This window comes from Equus quagga, chromosome 13 (genome assembly GCF_021613505.1).
Source record: "Equus quagga isolate Etosha38 chromosome 13, UCLA_HA_Equagga_1.0, whole genome shotgun sequence".
NCBI classification, from domain to species: domain Eukaryota; kingdom Metazoa; phylum Chordata; class Mammalia; order Perissodactyla; family Equidae; genus Equus; species Equus quagga.
Window position 1 is genome coordinate 87198839 of NC_060279.1, and position 15213 is coordinate 87214051.

Sequence of the window (15213 nt, forward strand, 5' to 3'; positions counted from 1 at the left end):
AAAATCTGGGTGGTTCTCTGGGTCTCTGGTCTTTATGTGTTTCTATTCCTGAATGTGTACCAAATTTTCGTTCTTTGTGTGTGTCTTTTGACTTTTATTTTATACCAGACATTTTGTATAAGAGAAGAGTAAGAGAGACTCAGGTTAATATTTACCTTCTGCACAATGCTTTTACAGAACCCTGATAGCCTGTATTACTTTTCTTTAACCTTTTTTATTGTGAGGTATAACACATACATAAAATTACAGAAAACATAAATGAACACACCATGGTGTATCCACACTCTTCTTGATGGGCTCCCGGGCTTTTTCGAGTTTGGGGATATTGTGAATAAAGCTACTATGAATCTTCCTGAAGTCTTTTTGTTGAAATCTGTGTTTATTTCTCTAGGGTAAATGTTTAGAAGCTGGGGAGCTTTTTCAGAACATGTAGTTTCTTAATCTGTATTTTTAACTCCCTCTCCAGGTGATCCTGTTGGGCCACACTAAGATAGACACTATGGACACACTGCCACAGATGGCATGTGCAGATGGGGGAGGGAGGTGGGAAGGAGAGGGGACACAGTTGAACAACAGAGTGTCCCAAGATTGTAAAACATTTATAACCTAATTTCTTCTGTCTCAAAATAGTGAGGGGTGAAATGAGGGCCCATCTCTGGGATATACATTCTGGATGGATGAGGATATCCTGGATTTCCTGGAAGGTTATTCATTCAAAGGGCCCCAGAAAACTCACCCTGGAGAAGCTGACAGGGGAGTAAGGAAGTTTTCCTAAGGGGCTCTCCCAGGGAGGATGAAAAAGTGAGATTTAGCAAAAATTCCACTTTCTTCATGGCGGTGTAGCTCTAAACAATCACGAGGTGGAAACTGTGTTCTAAGTTGAGTTTTCATTCGCTCTCGGGACAAATAAAGGTAACACAAGTGGCGTCAACATCAAATCAAACCAGAGGTGTTCTACTTCTGCTGTCGTTTGATCCCCTAGATTTCTCCCCAGGGAGCCCAGTGTGAGACACCACAGCTCCCATAGCAATGGGTTGCCCTAGTGCAGGCAGCCTGGACTCCAGGAGCTGGGAGCTTTCTTCAGTATAAAGGGCAGGGTATACACATGATAGATTGATTTTTAAAAAATGATAATAACCCTTCTTTTTGTGAAACAGCAAAGGTGCAGAAAAGTGCATAAAACATAAATGTACAGAAACCCCATTCTTGTAAAACAGATACCTATGTGCCCTCACAAAGGTCAAGAAATAGAAACTTACCAGAACCCCGCAAGCCTACCAGCCAGCCATGTCGGCTTTTCAGATATTTCATAGATCAGACCTGCTCTCTCCCTTGAGCTGTGATCACCCTCTTGGCTTTTATGTAATGCCTTCCTTGTTTTTAAAAAATACATTTGGCACCTAAATATGCATACCTAAGATGTATTGTTAATTTTGCCTTTTGAGAAACTTCATGTAAATGGAATATGACATGTCTATTCTGATGTATGTAAATTTTTTCATTTACCATGATGACCTTAAGATTCATCCACATTGTGTAGCAAATTCAATCATTTTTATTGCTGTATAGTAGTTTATTTTAGGAATATTCTACAACTGCTTGTGCTACTTTTGATGGACATTTGATTTCTTTCCAGTTTGGGCTATTTTGAAATATATAAATATTTTACCATCTTGGGCACACTCTCTTCAACCGTGTTTTTTTTCTCACATATTATGTATCCTAGTGTTCCATAAGCACCCATTTTTTCTAGGGCGTGTATCTAGGAGTGGATTTTTTGAGTCATAGAGTGATTTTAAAAAGACTTTAAAATAGAAACTATAAACATATGCAATAATAGAAAACTTCAAAAATTTAAAACATTTTGTTGATCTCTCATTGATTGTCTTTCTTTTCTTTGTTCCCCAGGAATGCTCTAATCTAATGTCATGTGTCGTATCATTCCCCCTTAAATACTTTAATATGTATCAGTAACAGATAAGAATTTAAAAAGACTATAGCCACCATACCATTGTACCCAACAAAATGAACAGTAATCCTTTAGTATATCAGTGTTCTCCAGAGAAACAGAACCAATAGGGTGTTGGCTCATGTGATTATGGAGACTGAGGATTTGGAAGTGAAAAGGGTGGAAAAGACTTCTTTGTGATTAAGTAGTAATTCTGTTAACTGTTCTGAGAACCTGTCCTTTCAGAAGAACAGAATATTGACAGGTTACCAAGACAAGAGTAGCTCCAGAAGGCCCTGACCAAGATGCTGGGGTCAACACCCTTTCTGTCAAGATTTATTTTGCTAACTGGACTTCTATTCACATTACCCTCCCAATGGCTGCCTCACCAGTCCCATAGGAAGAAGACTATTAGTTCCTGAGTGTGGACTATAAAAATATGTCTGTGTTTCCAAGTTCTAATATTAGTTCTTATTCTGTTCTCTTGTAAAGAGAGCATTTATTCAATTGCTAATGATCAGAGGAATCTGCACATCACAAATACCAGGGATCTTTGTGAATAAATAGAGATTCTGGAGTTCTGCACCAGACGTTATTAATCAGACGCCTTGAGGCTGCAATGACCAAAGCCAGATTTAAAAAAAAAAATCTCTCCAGGTGGTTCTGATGGGACAAGTTTAGTTGTAGATCAAGATTTGGGAAACAGTTACCTGATGTTCTTAGGAGCTGGGAGAGGCATGAGATGGGAATGTGAGGAAAAAACCCAGTTGAACAATCCAGGTGTCCCAAGATTGTGAAACACTTACACAGATTTTTGCTTATCTAGTAGCAGTGGGAACTGTTGGGGGGGAATAGATACAGGAGAGATCTCCAGACCCTCCGGTCTCTGGAACATACATTCTAGAATGAAGGGGAATTTCTGGATTTAAAAAGCAAAGTTCCTTGTTCAGATGCACTTAGACATTCCCTCTGCGTGAGCTCACGGAAAATAACCAAGCTCCTAGGGGTTCTCTCCCAGTGAGGTCATAGAACTGAGGGTGAAGCAGGACTTCCATTTCCCTGCTGTGTGCTGTCCCAGTCACAAGGTGGAGCCTGATTTCCAATGAGTTTGTTTTCATCAGCACTTGAGACCAATAGAAGGACCCCAAAGCTGGTCATGCCAGGCTTGCTTACTGATGCCGCCTTTTGACTCTTTCAGCTTTCCCTGTCCTCATAAGTCCAGATTTAGAGAACTGCAGTGTCTATATGAATGGGTTGCCCTACTTCAAGCAGCCTGAATCCAGAAGCTATGAAGCTTTCCTGGTATAAAGGAAAAGGCACCTGAATTTGATTGATAGTTTTTTTAACTTTTAAAATGTGGAATATAACAGACCTAAGGGGGAAAAAAAGAATAGAAGATAAACATGAATATCAATACGTTTTTATTAAAGAAACACCTATGGACCCCCAGCAATTCAAGACAGAGATCACTGTCAGCATTCCACAAGGCACCAGTCACAGAGCACTTTTCCCCATCATCTTCTTTCCTTCCGTCCAACTATGACCGTTGTCTGGACTATTACGGTAATCAATTCATCACTTCCCTTTATAGTTTTACTACATAGTTTTGTATCCCTAAACTGTACAGTTTAATTTTGTCAACCAAAATTATTTTTAATATAAATGGAATCAAGCTGTACATACTCTGTCTTCTATTATTTCCTCATCACGATATCTGAGATTCATCCACGTAGATGTAGCTTTTTAAAAAAGTTTATTGCTGAATAATAATTTACTGTCTGAATATCCTACAATTTTTTCATTCTATTGTTGATGAACTTTGGGCTTTACAGTTCTTTACAGTTTGGGCTACCACAAATAATTCTGCAATGAACATTTGTGAAATCATGTGCTGCTGAACATGAATATATATAATTCAAGGTATGTGGGATTGCTGGGTATAAGACAGCCTTTAAAAAAAAAGTCTTAACAGGAATTTCAAGAATACACAAAACAAAAGAAAATAGTATAATAAATCACTAGCTTCACTACTTATAAATAGTTGGCCAAGGTTATTGCATTTTTCTTCCCCTTTCTTTTTTCTACTCTGGAATGTTTTAAAGCAAGTTTCAAACATTCCATCATAAACTGCTTCAGTTTGTGTCTCTAACAGATAAGGGCTTTAAAAACAATAGTCCCAATACCACTACTACACCCAAACAAACTTACAGTAATTTCTTGATTGCATTGATCTTTCCTGGGCAGCCTGATCAGGCTTCTATATATGCACCAGGAAAAGGTGTCTTCCTAAGAGAAATTAGCAATGGGCCTTTAACCCTAGCAATAGATAAGAGCAGGCAAGTCAACTAAATTATGTTATCTTCTAATTTACTCTACAGATAAACCCACACACACACAAAGGGACATGTGTGTGCACAGTTATGCATTGGTAACAGCACAAGATTAGAAACAATTTAAATGTTCGTTAATATGTGACTGATTAAATAATTCTGTTGTATCCACCCAATGGAATACAGTGCAAGTATTACAAAGAATGAGGAAGCTGGTTACGTACCGATGAGAGACAACTGTTGCATCTTATTGCTTAGAATTTACTCATGTGTAGCTGGAATGATGGCTGAGAAAGTATTTTTTTAGGTGGATGAGTTTCCACCCACTTCTGTTAATGAAAGAAAGGGATGAACATTGAGTAGGAAGCTGTCAGTTCTTACCACATCCTACCCCTGTGTCTACTCAACATCTCTGCATACTCCTCCCCACAAACTGAAGTAGTCCCATCCTTCTCAAGGTTGACGGCCACAAAATTTTATTTTGGAGTTTCTGACTCAATAGTTTCTAGAAGTGTTTCTTTGTGGTGAGCAGTCCATAAACTTAAAAGAATCCTCAGCTTCCAGAGACCCAATATACAATGATGCAATGGGAAGTGGGCATCCACAGTGAAAACTCCCAATGAAGATAAGAAAAAAGGAGAGGATGTAGCCAGCACTATTCTATTGCAATTAACCAAGGCCGGTGGGCAGGAATAGTAAGAACTCCCTGCCCTGCCAGTGGAGGAAGTTTCTTAGCCAATTGGAAGCACTGGTTCTCTATCTACAGGATGTACACTGTCCTTCATGGCTCCTGGCTTTGCCCTGTTGCATTTCTTTCTTGTTCCTTATTTTCTATGGCCACCCCTTAGTTAGGCATTAAAGAGTATACATTTCTTGGGAACTGGAAAGCATTTCTAGGAGTCAAGGATGCAGATGAGATGGGTAAGCTGCTCTGCATTGGAATTGCAAAGACTTTAGCAGTGACAGGAGGGAAAGGGAGAAGAATGACTGAGTAAGGTAGTGGGGTGGGTGAAGGGCTTTTGAAAACAAGACTAATATTTATTTTGAGTTCTTTCTTTTGTCAGAACATCAGGAAAACATGTCATGCGCTGAAGGACAATTGGTGAGCGATTATTTGCAGAAAGCAAGGAAAAAAACCCAGTACTATTGTGGACTGATTTATTTCAAAACAAAGTCATCAGGCAACAGTTAGCCAGAGTACTTTAGCAGAAACCCCAAACCACAGGTGTTCATAAAATGTAAACCACGTGGGAATTTGTAAAAATTGTGGGCATGGGGGTGAGAGTTCACTGGATGTGGCCCAAGGCATGATAGGAGGGTCAGAGATAATTTTAGCTAGACACTGAAGGTTCTCACTTGACACCTGAGTGATACTATTGTTACTGATTCATTAATTCCACAACTATTTATTGAGACTCTGTCACATGTCAGGCACTATTTTACACTTGGGGTATGGAGATCCATCAGTGAACAATACAGACCAAAATCCCTGCCCTCAGCTTACACTCTCATTACAAGAAGGAAACCATACAAGCGCTGTACACAGTTATACTGTTTCATGCCAATAAGTTTGGCAATTTCGATGAAATGGCTAAATTCCTTGAAAGTCACAGTTTACCAAAACTGACAGAAGAGGAAATAGAAAATCTGAATAGTCCAATAACTCTTAAAGAATTGAACTTGCCATTAAAACCTTCCCAGAAACAAAACCTGAGACCCAATAGGCTTCACTGGAGAATTTCTCTAAACATTTATAACAGATGTAACACCAGGGAATAGAATGAGAGGAGTCCCTTCCTGACTCCTTTCAGGAGGCCATTATAAGTTTGATGTAAAACCTGACAAGGACATTAGAGGAAAGCAAAATAACAGACTAATCATTGCATAAACATAACTGCAGAAATTCCAAACAATCTAGTGAGATTAATTTATAAATACGTAAAATATGTCATGACCAAGCTTGATTTATTCTAGGAATGCAGGGTAATTTAACATTCAAAAATTAATCAGTGTAATTTTGATGATATAAATAAGGAGATAAAAATAATATAATCATCCTTAATATATGCAGAAAATGCATTAGATACAATCCAATAACCATTCACAATTATAAAAAAAGAAAAGCTTTAATGAGGTAGAAAGAGTAAACTTGCGTAGTCTTATGAAAAATAGGTTTTAAATAAACGCTACAGGCAACATCGTATTTAATGATGAAATAATAAAGTTTTCCCCTTAATTGACTCTCTCAGCTAAGCTTTACAAATTCCCCATCACTCTTTCTCTTGTTTTATTTTCCCACCTCTGCTTACACCGGGTTATAGGCTGAGGTCCAAAACCCCAAAATGACAAGAATGCTACCCTTATGTCCTTCTTCTCCCCACATCAGGGGGCCCCAAAGCATTATTCAAGCTGAGTGGCTCAGGATGATCCAAGGGAAATGAAGCTGCAACTGGGAGCACGGTAGGGGCAGGCAGATCTCAAAAATGTCCCCCAGACCTCCTCACATTGCCTGTAACTGGACTTCTGCAGGGGATGAAGAAGATTTGGTTGTTGTGTCACTGGTCTGGGCTGAGTCCTCACTCAGGGCCCTCTCCAGACTGGCTGGCAGGGAGTGGATCAGTTTCTTTCGGAAGTCTCGACCCACGAAGACATAGAGTATTGGGTTGAGGCAGCTGTTGAAGAAGGCCAGGGAGCTCGTTAGGTTAATAAGGAGAATAATGATTTTGTGCTTACCTTCAAAATATATTTCTTTGATCCAGACTGTGCCAAGAAGGGCAAACAGTTGAAAGGGGAACCAACAGAGAAAGAAAGAAGCCACAACAGCAGTGAGGACCCGTAAGGTACGATTGGATTTTATCATAGCTTTTTTGTGCATCTTGGCAGCAATGAGGCCATAGCAGATTGCGACGATGGACATCGGCATACTGAAGCCAATGATAAACCGGATGATCCCTCTGACTGTCAACACGGTGACGGTTATCCTCCTCTTCTCATCAGTGGTGTTACCCCAGGATTCGAAGCTGAAAGTACAGAGTGTATTCCCTTTCCCATCACTTTTTGTAGTGAAGAAGAGGAAAATTTGTGAGGTGAGGATTAGAGCAAGAATCCAGGGTCCCATGATCAGTTTTGTAGCCAGACCTACAGTGCGGTGGTTTTGGGCCCAGATTGGATGCAGGACACAAATACAGCGGTCTAGAGCAATGAAAGCAATTAGGAAGACACTCCCAAACAGGTTGATGTCCACCACGATGTGAACTAACTTGCATAGGAACCAGCCAAAAGGCCATTGTTTTCCCATGGCCATTGAGACCATGAGGAAGGGAATGGTAGTAGTGAAAGAGAAGTCAGCTATGGCCAAGTTCAGGTAACAGAGGGTGGTGACTGTGCGTGCCATCCGGAATCCAGCCACCCAGATCACAAGCCCATTGCCCAGGATTCCGAGGACAAAAGTGATCCCAAGCACCACCAATGAGAGGATATTCACAACAGCGTAGCCAGGAGGCTCATGGGGCCTCGCATTGGATCCATTCAGAGGGACGGAGAAGTTGGTTTCCATCTTGCTGACACCTGAAACATTTCAAAAATGACCATTTCTTAGCTGTGGAGCCATCTTACAGCATCCCTATTCATGGCCAACATCAACTTCCACTGTAGTTCCCACTCCAATCAGGATACCCACTCTCCTGAACCTTGTGGCCAGTCATACTATAAAATTGATGCCCTGTTGGCTGTTCCTTAGGGAAAGGATAGTTCTGCATATTTCCATAATTAGTAATATGCATTCAACCTAACATGCTGATTACTTAACCAAGAGGATTACAAGGATCCTGTCCGCCAGCAGAATACTGAACTGAAGGTGCATAGACAACAGAAAATTGATGGCGGGCAGCTTCAGCAGAGTAAGGGAAGCACCAGACTCAGAGTGAGCAGGTTCACATCTTCTTCCACCCATGACTCAGTGCATGGACGCTGGCAAGCTGTGCAGCCTCTTTCAGCTCCAGGTTCTCCCAGACTCCCAGCTCCTGTCCTCCCCACTCTGAGGACCCTTGACCTATTGTTTGGTTAGTCTTTAAGTTAAAGTCTTAGAGTTCAGTTTGAGTTTAAAGTTGAAGAGGCTCTTTAACAGTTACTGGTAATGTGTAGTAATATGTTACATCTTGTGATTCTGTGCTAGAGGAAGTCATGAAGGGGGTTCTGTCTCTACCTTCAACCTTGTGTTTTTCATCGTCTCTCTTACGGTGCTCTCCTCTATCTGGGGGGCAAAGAATTTTCACCCATTGTACAGCTTTCGCATTCTGTGGGACAAGAGTATGAGAGTAGTAAGTTTTGTTAATAATATTGGTGGGGCTCTTATTAGAGACCATGCATTGCGTTAATTGCTATATACAGGGATTCAGTTTGATCTACATAACAACTCTATAATGTTCATTATTTCTGGTTTTTATAAGAATAAATTCATACTTGTTCAGAGCAGTTATGAAAACCGCCAAAGGTCATTTAAATAGTTGGTGGTAGAGGAAGGACTTCAATCCTGCTTGATCTGACTTCCAAGTCTTTTTCTCCACTACACAACTGTGTATTGCTGGTTGTGAGCAATGTTCCTGGTTGCCCACCCAACATCCATTCCCTTATTCTTCTCTGCTACCAAACCACAGTTTTGTTACTCACCCATCAGGGAAGATGTCCCTTGCTCCATCTTTGGAGGCAAATCGTGATTTGTCTCACTAGTAGCTGGAATCTCCTTTGCTTTGCAAGAGATTGTTTTAGCAATGGGCACATGACTAAATCCTGGACAATAACACTATGGGAAGATATCCTGGGGAGATTCTGGAATAGATTACTTTGCTCTTAAGAATGAGAATCCAAAACATTGTAGTGTCTGCCTCTGGATCAGGTCACATCTATAATTATTGCATCCAAATTCAACCCAGAGGTCTATGTGACCCCCATGTCCATGCCACTTGCCCAAATTTCCTCATACTGTGGTCTTTTAGCTATGTCGAAACATCCAGGGTGGTTGTTAAAATGCACATTCATGAACCTCACCCTAAAATCTCTTTGGACAAAATCTAGGGTGATTTTCTATGGCCTCAAAAATTTGGGAATCATCTTACCCTAGGGTATTCTGCCTCTTTAAGAGAAATAGCTGTTACTGAGCACGTGCTCAAATTTAATAGCCATAAATCTGTTCTAGGGTATCCATTATCTTCCATCTTTTTTTAAAAAGATTTTTTAATTTTTTACTTTTTCTCTGCAAAGCTCCCCGGTACATGGTTGCATATTCTTGTATATAGTTGTGGGTCCTTCTAGTTGTGGCATGTGGGACACCACCTCAGCATGGCTTGATGAGTGGTGCCATGTCCGTGCCCAGAATCCAAACTGACAAAACCCTGAGCCACCGCAGCAGAGCACGCAAACTTAACCACTTGGCCATGGAGCCTGCCCGTCGTCCATCTTTTATCAGGGGGAAACCATGTCCCAGGGTTTTCAGTAGTTTGTTCAACATCAAGCCCAGCCAGTCAGTGGAGGCAGCAAGCTTTGAAAACCAGGTTTAACCAATTCTAGAGCCACTGTCTTTGCTTCTCTAAAGCGCTGCCTTTTCAAGGGGTTCCCCCAAGATTACGTGGAGATGATCACAATCCAGGATGTTGATTTGCCTCCCTCCCTCCCTCCTCTTTTTTCCCTTCCTTTTCTTTCTGCCTGTCTTCACCAGTCACTTCCACCAAAGTCTTCTATGGGACCTTCTTGATGTAGTGCAGGATTTTTCAACCTCAGTACCATTGACGTTTGAAGCTAACCATCCTTTGTTGTTGGGGATCATCCCTTAAACTGTAGGATGTTTGGCAGCATCCCTGGCCTCTATCTACCAGATGCCAGTAGTACCCCCTCGCTCCAGTCGTGACAACCAAAAGTGTCTACAGACATTGTCAAATGTCCCCTGGAGGGCTTTCCCTCACCCCCAGTTGAGAGTCACTGTTACAGTGTAAGGAGTGCTGGGCTCTGGAGTTTGGTCAATCTGTATTCTAATCTCATCTCTGACACCTGCCCACTGGGTTCTTGGTCAGTGACATCTCTTCCAACTTCACTTTCCTCCTCTGCAGAATGGGGGTGATTTTGTGGTGAAGACTGAGGTTTAGGTGAGGATTAATGAGAACAGACATGGAAATCTTTTAGGCAGGACCGAATGACTCTTTAACAAATAGGAACTCTCGATCCTCACCAGGCTCTGTGCCTTGTCCTGGGGCCACGCATTGTAGAAGCTCAAGTTCAGGTCGAGAACAATGCTCGAAACAGTAGTAGTACTACGTATGAACCTTTTCCATATGCCAAGAGCTTCTCTTCCACCTCATCACGACTCATCTCATAAGGTCCCTGAGGTTTGCACGTGTTAATATGCGTAAAGCATCGAGCATACTCTGCAGCATTATAAATATGGAATAATATTAGTTACACAATTAGTATGGCCATTGTACAGAAGAAGAAGTTAAGACTTCAGCAGGTTATATTCATTGTTTAATGCCCCCAGTGAGGAAGAGGTAGAGCCAGAATTTGAGATCAATCAGACCGATTCCACCAGAATTGTGCTCTTAACTCTCTCCCACCCCATACCTCCTCAACTGAGTCTGTTTCTCTCCACTCGCCCACTGAACACCCTAGAAGGTGCTCAGAAGATAGGATGCACTCACTAATCTCTAAATCATTGCTTTAAAAATTTTTATACACAAGGAAAGACGATTGTGCAATGACAGCTGGGGAAAGGACAGTAGGACAAAGTTGTAAAATTATGGGCCCATCCTTGTTGCAGCACTGGGGAGAGAACCTGTGACCACACATGACACTCGCAGGGACTATGGTGGCTGCTATTTGGTGAACCCCAAATATGTGCCAGTCATTGTACATTTTATCATCTCCAATTACAACATCGTTGTTTTCGCATAAGTATCGTCATTGTGTGTTACAAGAGGAAACCATGACTCTCACGAGGGAAGTGGGTTGCCCAATGTCACAATTATTAAGGGGCTCTCTGGATTTACGACCACAGATTTCAGATGGAAACTCAGCACTTCCTTGTTAGCTGATCCTCTTCTCCGGCATGTTTGCATTTCCATGCTTCGAAATAATGCTTTCAGTTCTGCTTTCTCCTCAGACTTCCTAACTTCTTCTCCCATCCTGACTCAGCTCATGCCCCTACCTCGTATTTTAATGAGAAGATCATAACAATTAGTTGTGAACTTCTTAGCCTTCTCTCACCCAAACCGTCCAATCTATCTGCACCTGTTACAGTGAATAAAGAGTTCTTGTTCATTCCAAAGGCTGCCCCCTCCCCATGTTTGCTCTGGATCCCTCTCTCTCTCATCTTCCCAAGAATTTTCCTCCTGCAGCATCCCTTTTCTTTTCTGCCAAAATTCTTCCAGGATTTTCTTTCCACTCGATCATTCTCACTGTCACATAAACGTTATCATATCTCCTCCCTTCAAAAGGAAGCCATCCTTGGCCTTTATTCGTTTCCGGCTTCGGCTCTATTTCTCCAAGAGAATTCTTTCTGTGAAGAAGATTCACAGCCAAACTTTAGAAGGGAGTGTCTCCACTTCTCAACCTCATATTTTTCTCCTAAACACACTCGACATTGACTTTGATTCTCAGCACTCCACGGAATGTGCTCTCCTTAAGGATGCTCATGGCCTGTATGCTGCCTCCAGTTCTTATCCTGATATCTCAGTGACATAGCACCCACTTGACCCCTTCCTCCTTCTTGAGACAGATTTTTCTTATGCTTTGAGATGATAAAATGTACACACAACACAATTTTGGTTGTTTTTATAGCGTATTTGGTCACCTCTCCTCAATCCAGTTCCTAGCTTTATTGCCTCCAAATTTAACTCTAAATTTTGAGGCATCCTAGGGCTTGTAACTGCCCCCCCATCCTCTATACAATCTCATGGGTTGTAACATCATACTGATAACTTCTGATCTAAACCATCAGCCTTGGCTTCTCCCCAGAGCTCTAGCCTGGTATAACCAACTGAATTCTTGACATCTCCCCACGGGAATCCCAGAGTCACCCCAAACCTAACATTGCCCAAAACAAACTCTAAATTGTTCCATCCTCCCAAGTCTGCCTCTCTCCCGGTATCTGCATCTATTTGGAGCTTAAACATTCAGTTGTTAAAGCTCCAAATCTGAAACTCACCCTCGATTTTCCTTTCCCTCACCACCCCGTCCAATCTGAGCCTGTTGATTCTATCTACAGAGCAACTGAATCCACACCCGGAATTGTGTCGATCACCACCTCCCTTATCCATGGCCTCATCTGACCTGCATATTTGCACTAACCTTGCAAATAGCTTGTTTCTGCTCCTGATGCTGCCCCCTCCCCCCCATGCTTTCTGACAGAAGCCAAATGGTCTTTCAAAAACACAAATCAGATCCTGACATTATTCTGCTCAACACCCTCAATGGCTTCCAAATTCCTAATTCAAGTTTGCTAAGCATTCCTGGATCCGCCCAGTCTGTTCCTCATACCTCACACATCCACTCTCCCCTCACATACTGTGCTCCATCCACTCTGAGTTCCTTCGATTCCTTGAACACGCCAAGCTCATTGCCATCTCAGGGCTTTTGTGTCCTCTGTTCCTCTGCCTACAATGCTTTTCCTCTCAGGCTTCCCACATCTGGCTCTTTCTGAATATTAATATCTCATCTTAGATATTTCATCCTCAGAGAGGTCCAGCCTGACCCATAACACAAATCAGCTGCCCCCAAGCACAGGCCATCTCACCAGACACTTTTCTTGTTGGTTTATACATTCACTTATTTTCTGCTCTAAATACCATCCACATCGGGATATAAGCTCCACAAGACAATCAAGTTCTTTCAACACTACATCTCTAGAGTAATGCTGTCCAATAGACACATAAATGCGAGCCATCAAGGCAAGCCACAATGTGAGTTACATATATGTGACTTATAATTTTCTTTTACAAAGTAAAAGAAATTATTTTTAATAATATATTAATGAATTTTAATAACACATTTTATTTAACCTAACAGATCAAAAGGAATATCCTTTGAACATGGAACCAATATAAGAATTATCAATGAGATATTTTATATTCTTTTTTCATGCTAAGTCTTTGAAGATCCTAACTGCATTTTACACTTACAGCACATCTCAGGTCAATGGCCATAAGTGGCAAGTGCATATTATATTGGGTAGCCCAGCTCTAGAGTTTAGGAGGCATCGGCCACATCGGAGATGTCCAAATAATAATTTTTAAATTGTCAGCTCCCACCACCTTACCACCAGCTGAGATCCTTTTCCTGTGGCTGGTTCCTGGCTTCTTGCTGAGCAATGTAGGTGGAAGGGCTTCTGCAAATGGTTTATTGAAGGACAAGAGGGAGGGACAATGGAGCTGGAACCAATCAGGACAGAAACTCAGAATCTTGCAATTTCCAAAAAGCACCCTGGAGTTGTTGACAGCATAACTCTCCTTAGAAACTTAATGCCTGAACATTCCCCTCAGCTCCAACACTCTGGGGAGACAGGAGGTCAGTCCTCTGAATACCAAGGGTCAAAGAACCGGGTGTCCATGCCTTTTCTCCTTCAGAGATTCAGGAAAATGAAAGAAACAATTACTGAAGTGAGAAGAATTCGAGACAGGTAATAAAATACAGAGATGATGGTTAAACAAAAACTTTTTTCTCTACTCACATGACTCTCTGACACCAATGTGTGGGTTTTTTCTATGCCAAGCAATGATCCAATTCCCTGTGGACCCCACCTGGGTGTCCTACAATTGAATTTAATTCTGACAGTATCTATCTGGAGCTAGCATCACATCCCATGAGTTAAAGGGCTCATCCCACAAGACTACCCCCACTACAGATGCCACTTGCAAGTCCCAGGTGGCTACCTACACTTCTGCCTGACCAGCTATAAGTCAGCGGTTCCTATGACCCCCTCCTCAGGTTCAATAATTTGCTAGAATGACTCACGGAACTCAGGAAAGCAATTTACTTATGTTTACCACTTTACTATATAAAAGATACAAGTCGAGAACAGTCAAATGTAAGAAATGCATAGGGCAAGGTATGGGAGGAGGTTTGTGCACAAAGCTTCCATGTCCTCGCTGGGTGTACCATCTCTCAACATCTTGATGGGTTCACCAACCCAGAAGCTCACCAAATCTCAATGTTTAAGAATTTTTGTAGAGCTAAATCTCCAGCCCTCCTCCCATCTCTCTTCCCCAGCGGTCAGGGGGTGGGGCTGAAAATCTGTAACCCCTGGTCTTTCTGAGGCTATCTAGGGACAGGACTCTAAGTAACCTCATTAACATAAACTCTGGTGTGATCAAAAAGGGCTCTTATGAATAATAAAAAAAAAACTTTGCTTAGGATATTGCAAGAGTTTTAGGAGCCTTCTGCCATAAAATAGGGACAAAGACCAAATATATTCCTTATTATATCACAGTGGTGCTAGAAGAAACAGTAACCAAGAACACAGAGAGAGGTACAAGAGATGAATGAGAGAGCACCCTTCACCCAACACAGTCACCAAAATTAATCCCCTAACCTTCTCCGGAAGGAGCTAATTTGTGGGCCAATATCTGAGATTATAGGCCCCTTCTGAGGTTTTAAGCACCATCAGAATGTTCTATAGAGTTATTCTCAAACCTAGTGGATATAACCATGGAGAAAAGGGGAAAACCAGAAAAAAAATGTCCAAGAGAAGGAGATACAGAGAACTACTTTCTTTGTTCTCCCCAAATCACTGTGACAAAGGATGTTTTCAGGTATAAGTTATAGCAAATCTGTGAACTGCTTAAACCATGAAGAAATTTATTATTTTAAGAAATTTGGGAGGAGGTACATTCTGAGTCTGAACAAGAATTGAGTTTAATTTACTCCTTCCACTCCACCATTTATTGGTTTCTT

At 41.5% G+C, this 15213-nt stretch overlaps 1 protein-coding gene across 7 annotated transcripts; it reads right to left on the reverse strand.

Annotated features, from left to right (window-relative positions):
* Window positions 1-6385: 6385 nt before the first annotated feature.
* On the reverse strand, window positions 6386-14628 carry LOC124251181 (N-formyl peptide receptor 2-like). Of its 7 annotated transcripts, none has more exons than XM_046683738.1 (3): window positions 13580-14628; window positions 8483-10694; window positions 6386-7845 (listed from the first exon to the last, which is right to left on the reverse strand). In XM_046683738.1, exons 2-3 carry the CDS (start codon window positions 8640-8642, stop codon window positions 6779-6781), a joined length of 1227 nt encoding a protein of 408 aa, XP_046539694.1. In that variant the 5' UTR covers window positions 8643-10694; window positions 13580-14628; the 3' UTR covers window positions 6386-6778. The 7 variants fall into 7 exon arrangements, with proteins under 7 accessions (XP_046539694.1, XP_046539698.1, XP_046539699.1 ...); XM_046683742.1 differs by lacking the exon at window positions 13580-14628 and having other exon boundaries at window positions 8483-8573; window positions 10499-13573; XM_046683743.1 differs by lacking the exon at window positions 8483-10694 and having other exon boundaries at window positions 13580-14624.
* Between the last annotated feature and the right edge of the window lie 585 nt (window positions 14629-15213).

What these genes read in the sequence shown, in the direction of transcription:
- LOC124251181 (XM_046683738.1), bottom strand. Translation starts at nt 8,642, where the DNA reads ATGGTCTCTAATAAGAGCCCCACCAATATTATTAACAAAACTTACTAC. An exon ending in TGAAAAACACAAGGTTGAAG is followed by an intron (nt 7,846 to 8,482) that starts GTAGAGACAGAA and finishes GAAATGTTTCAG; the next exon opens with GTGTCAGCAAGATGGAAACC.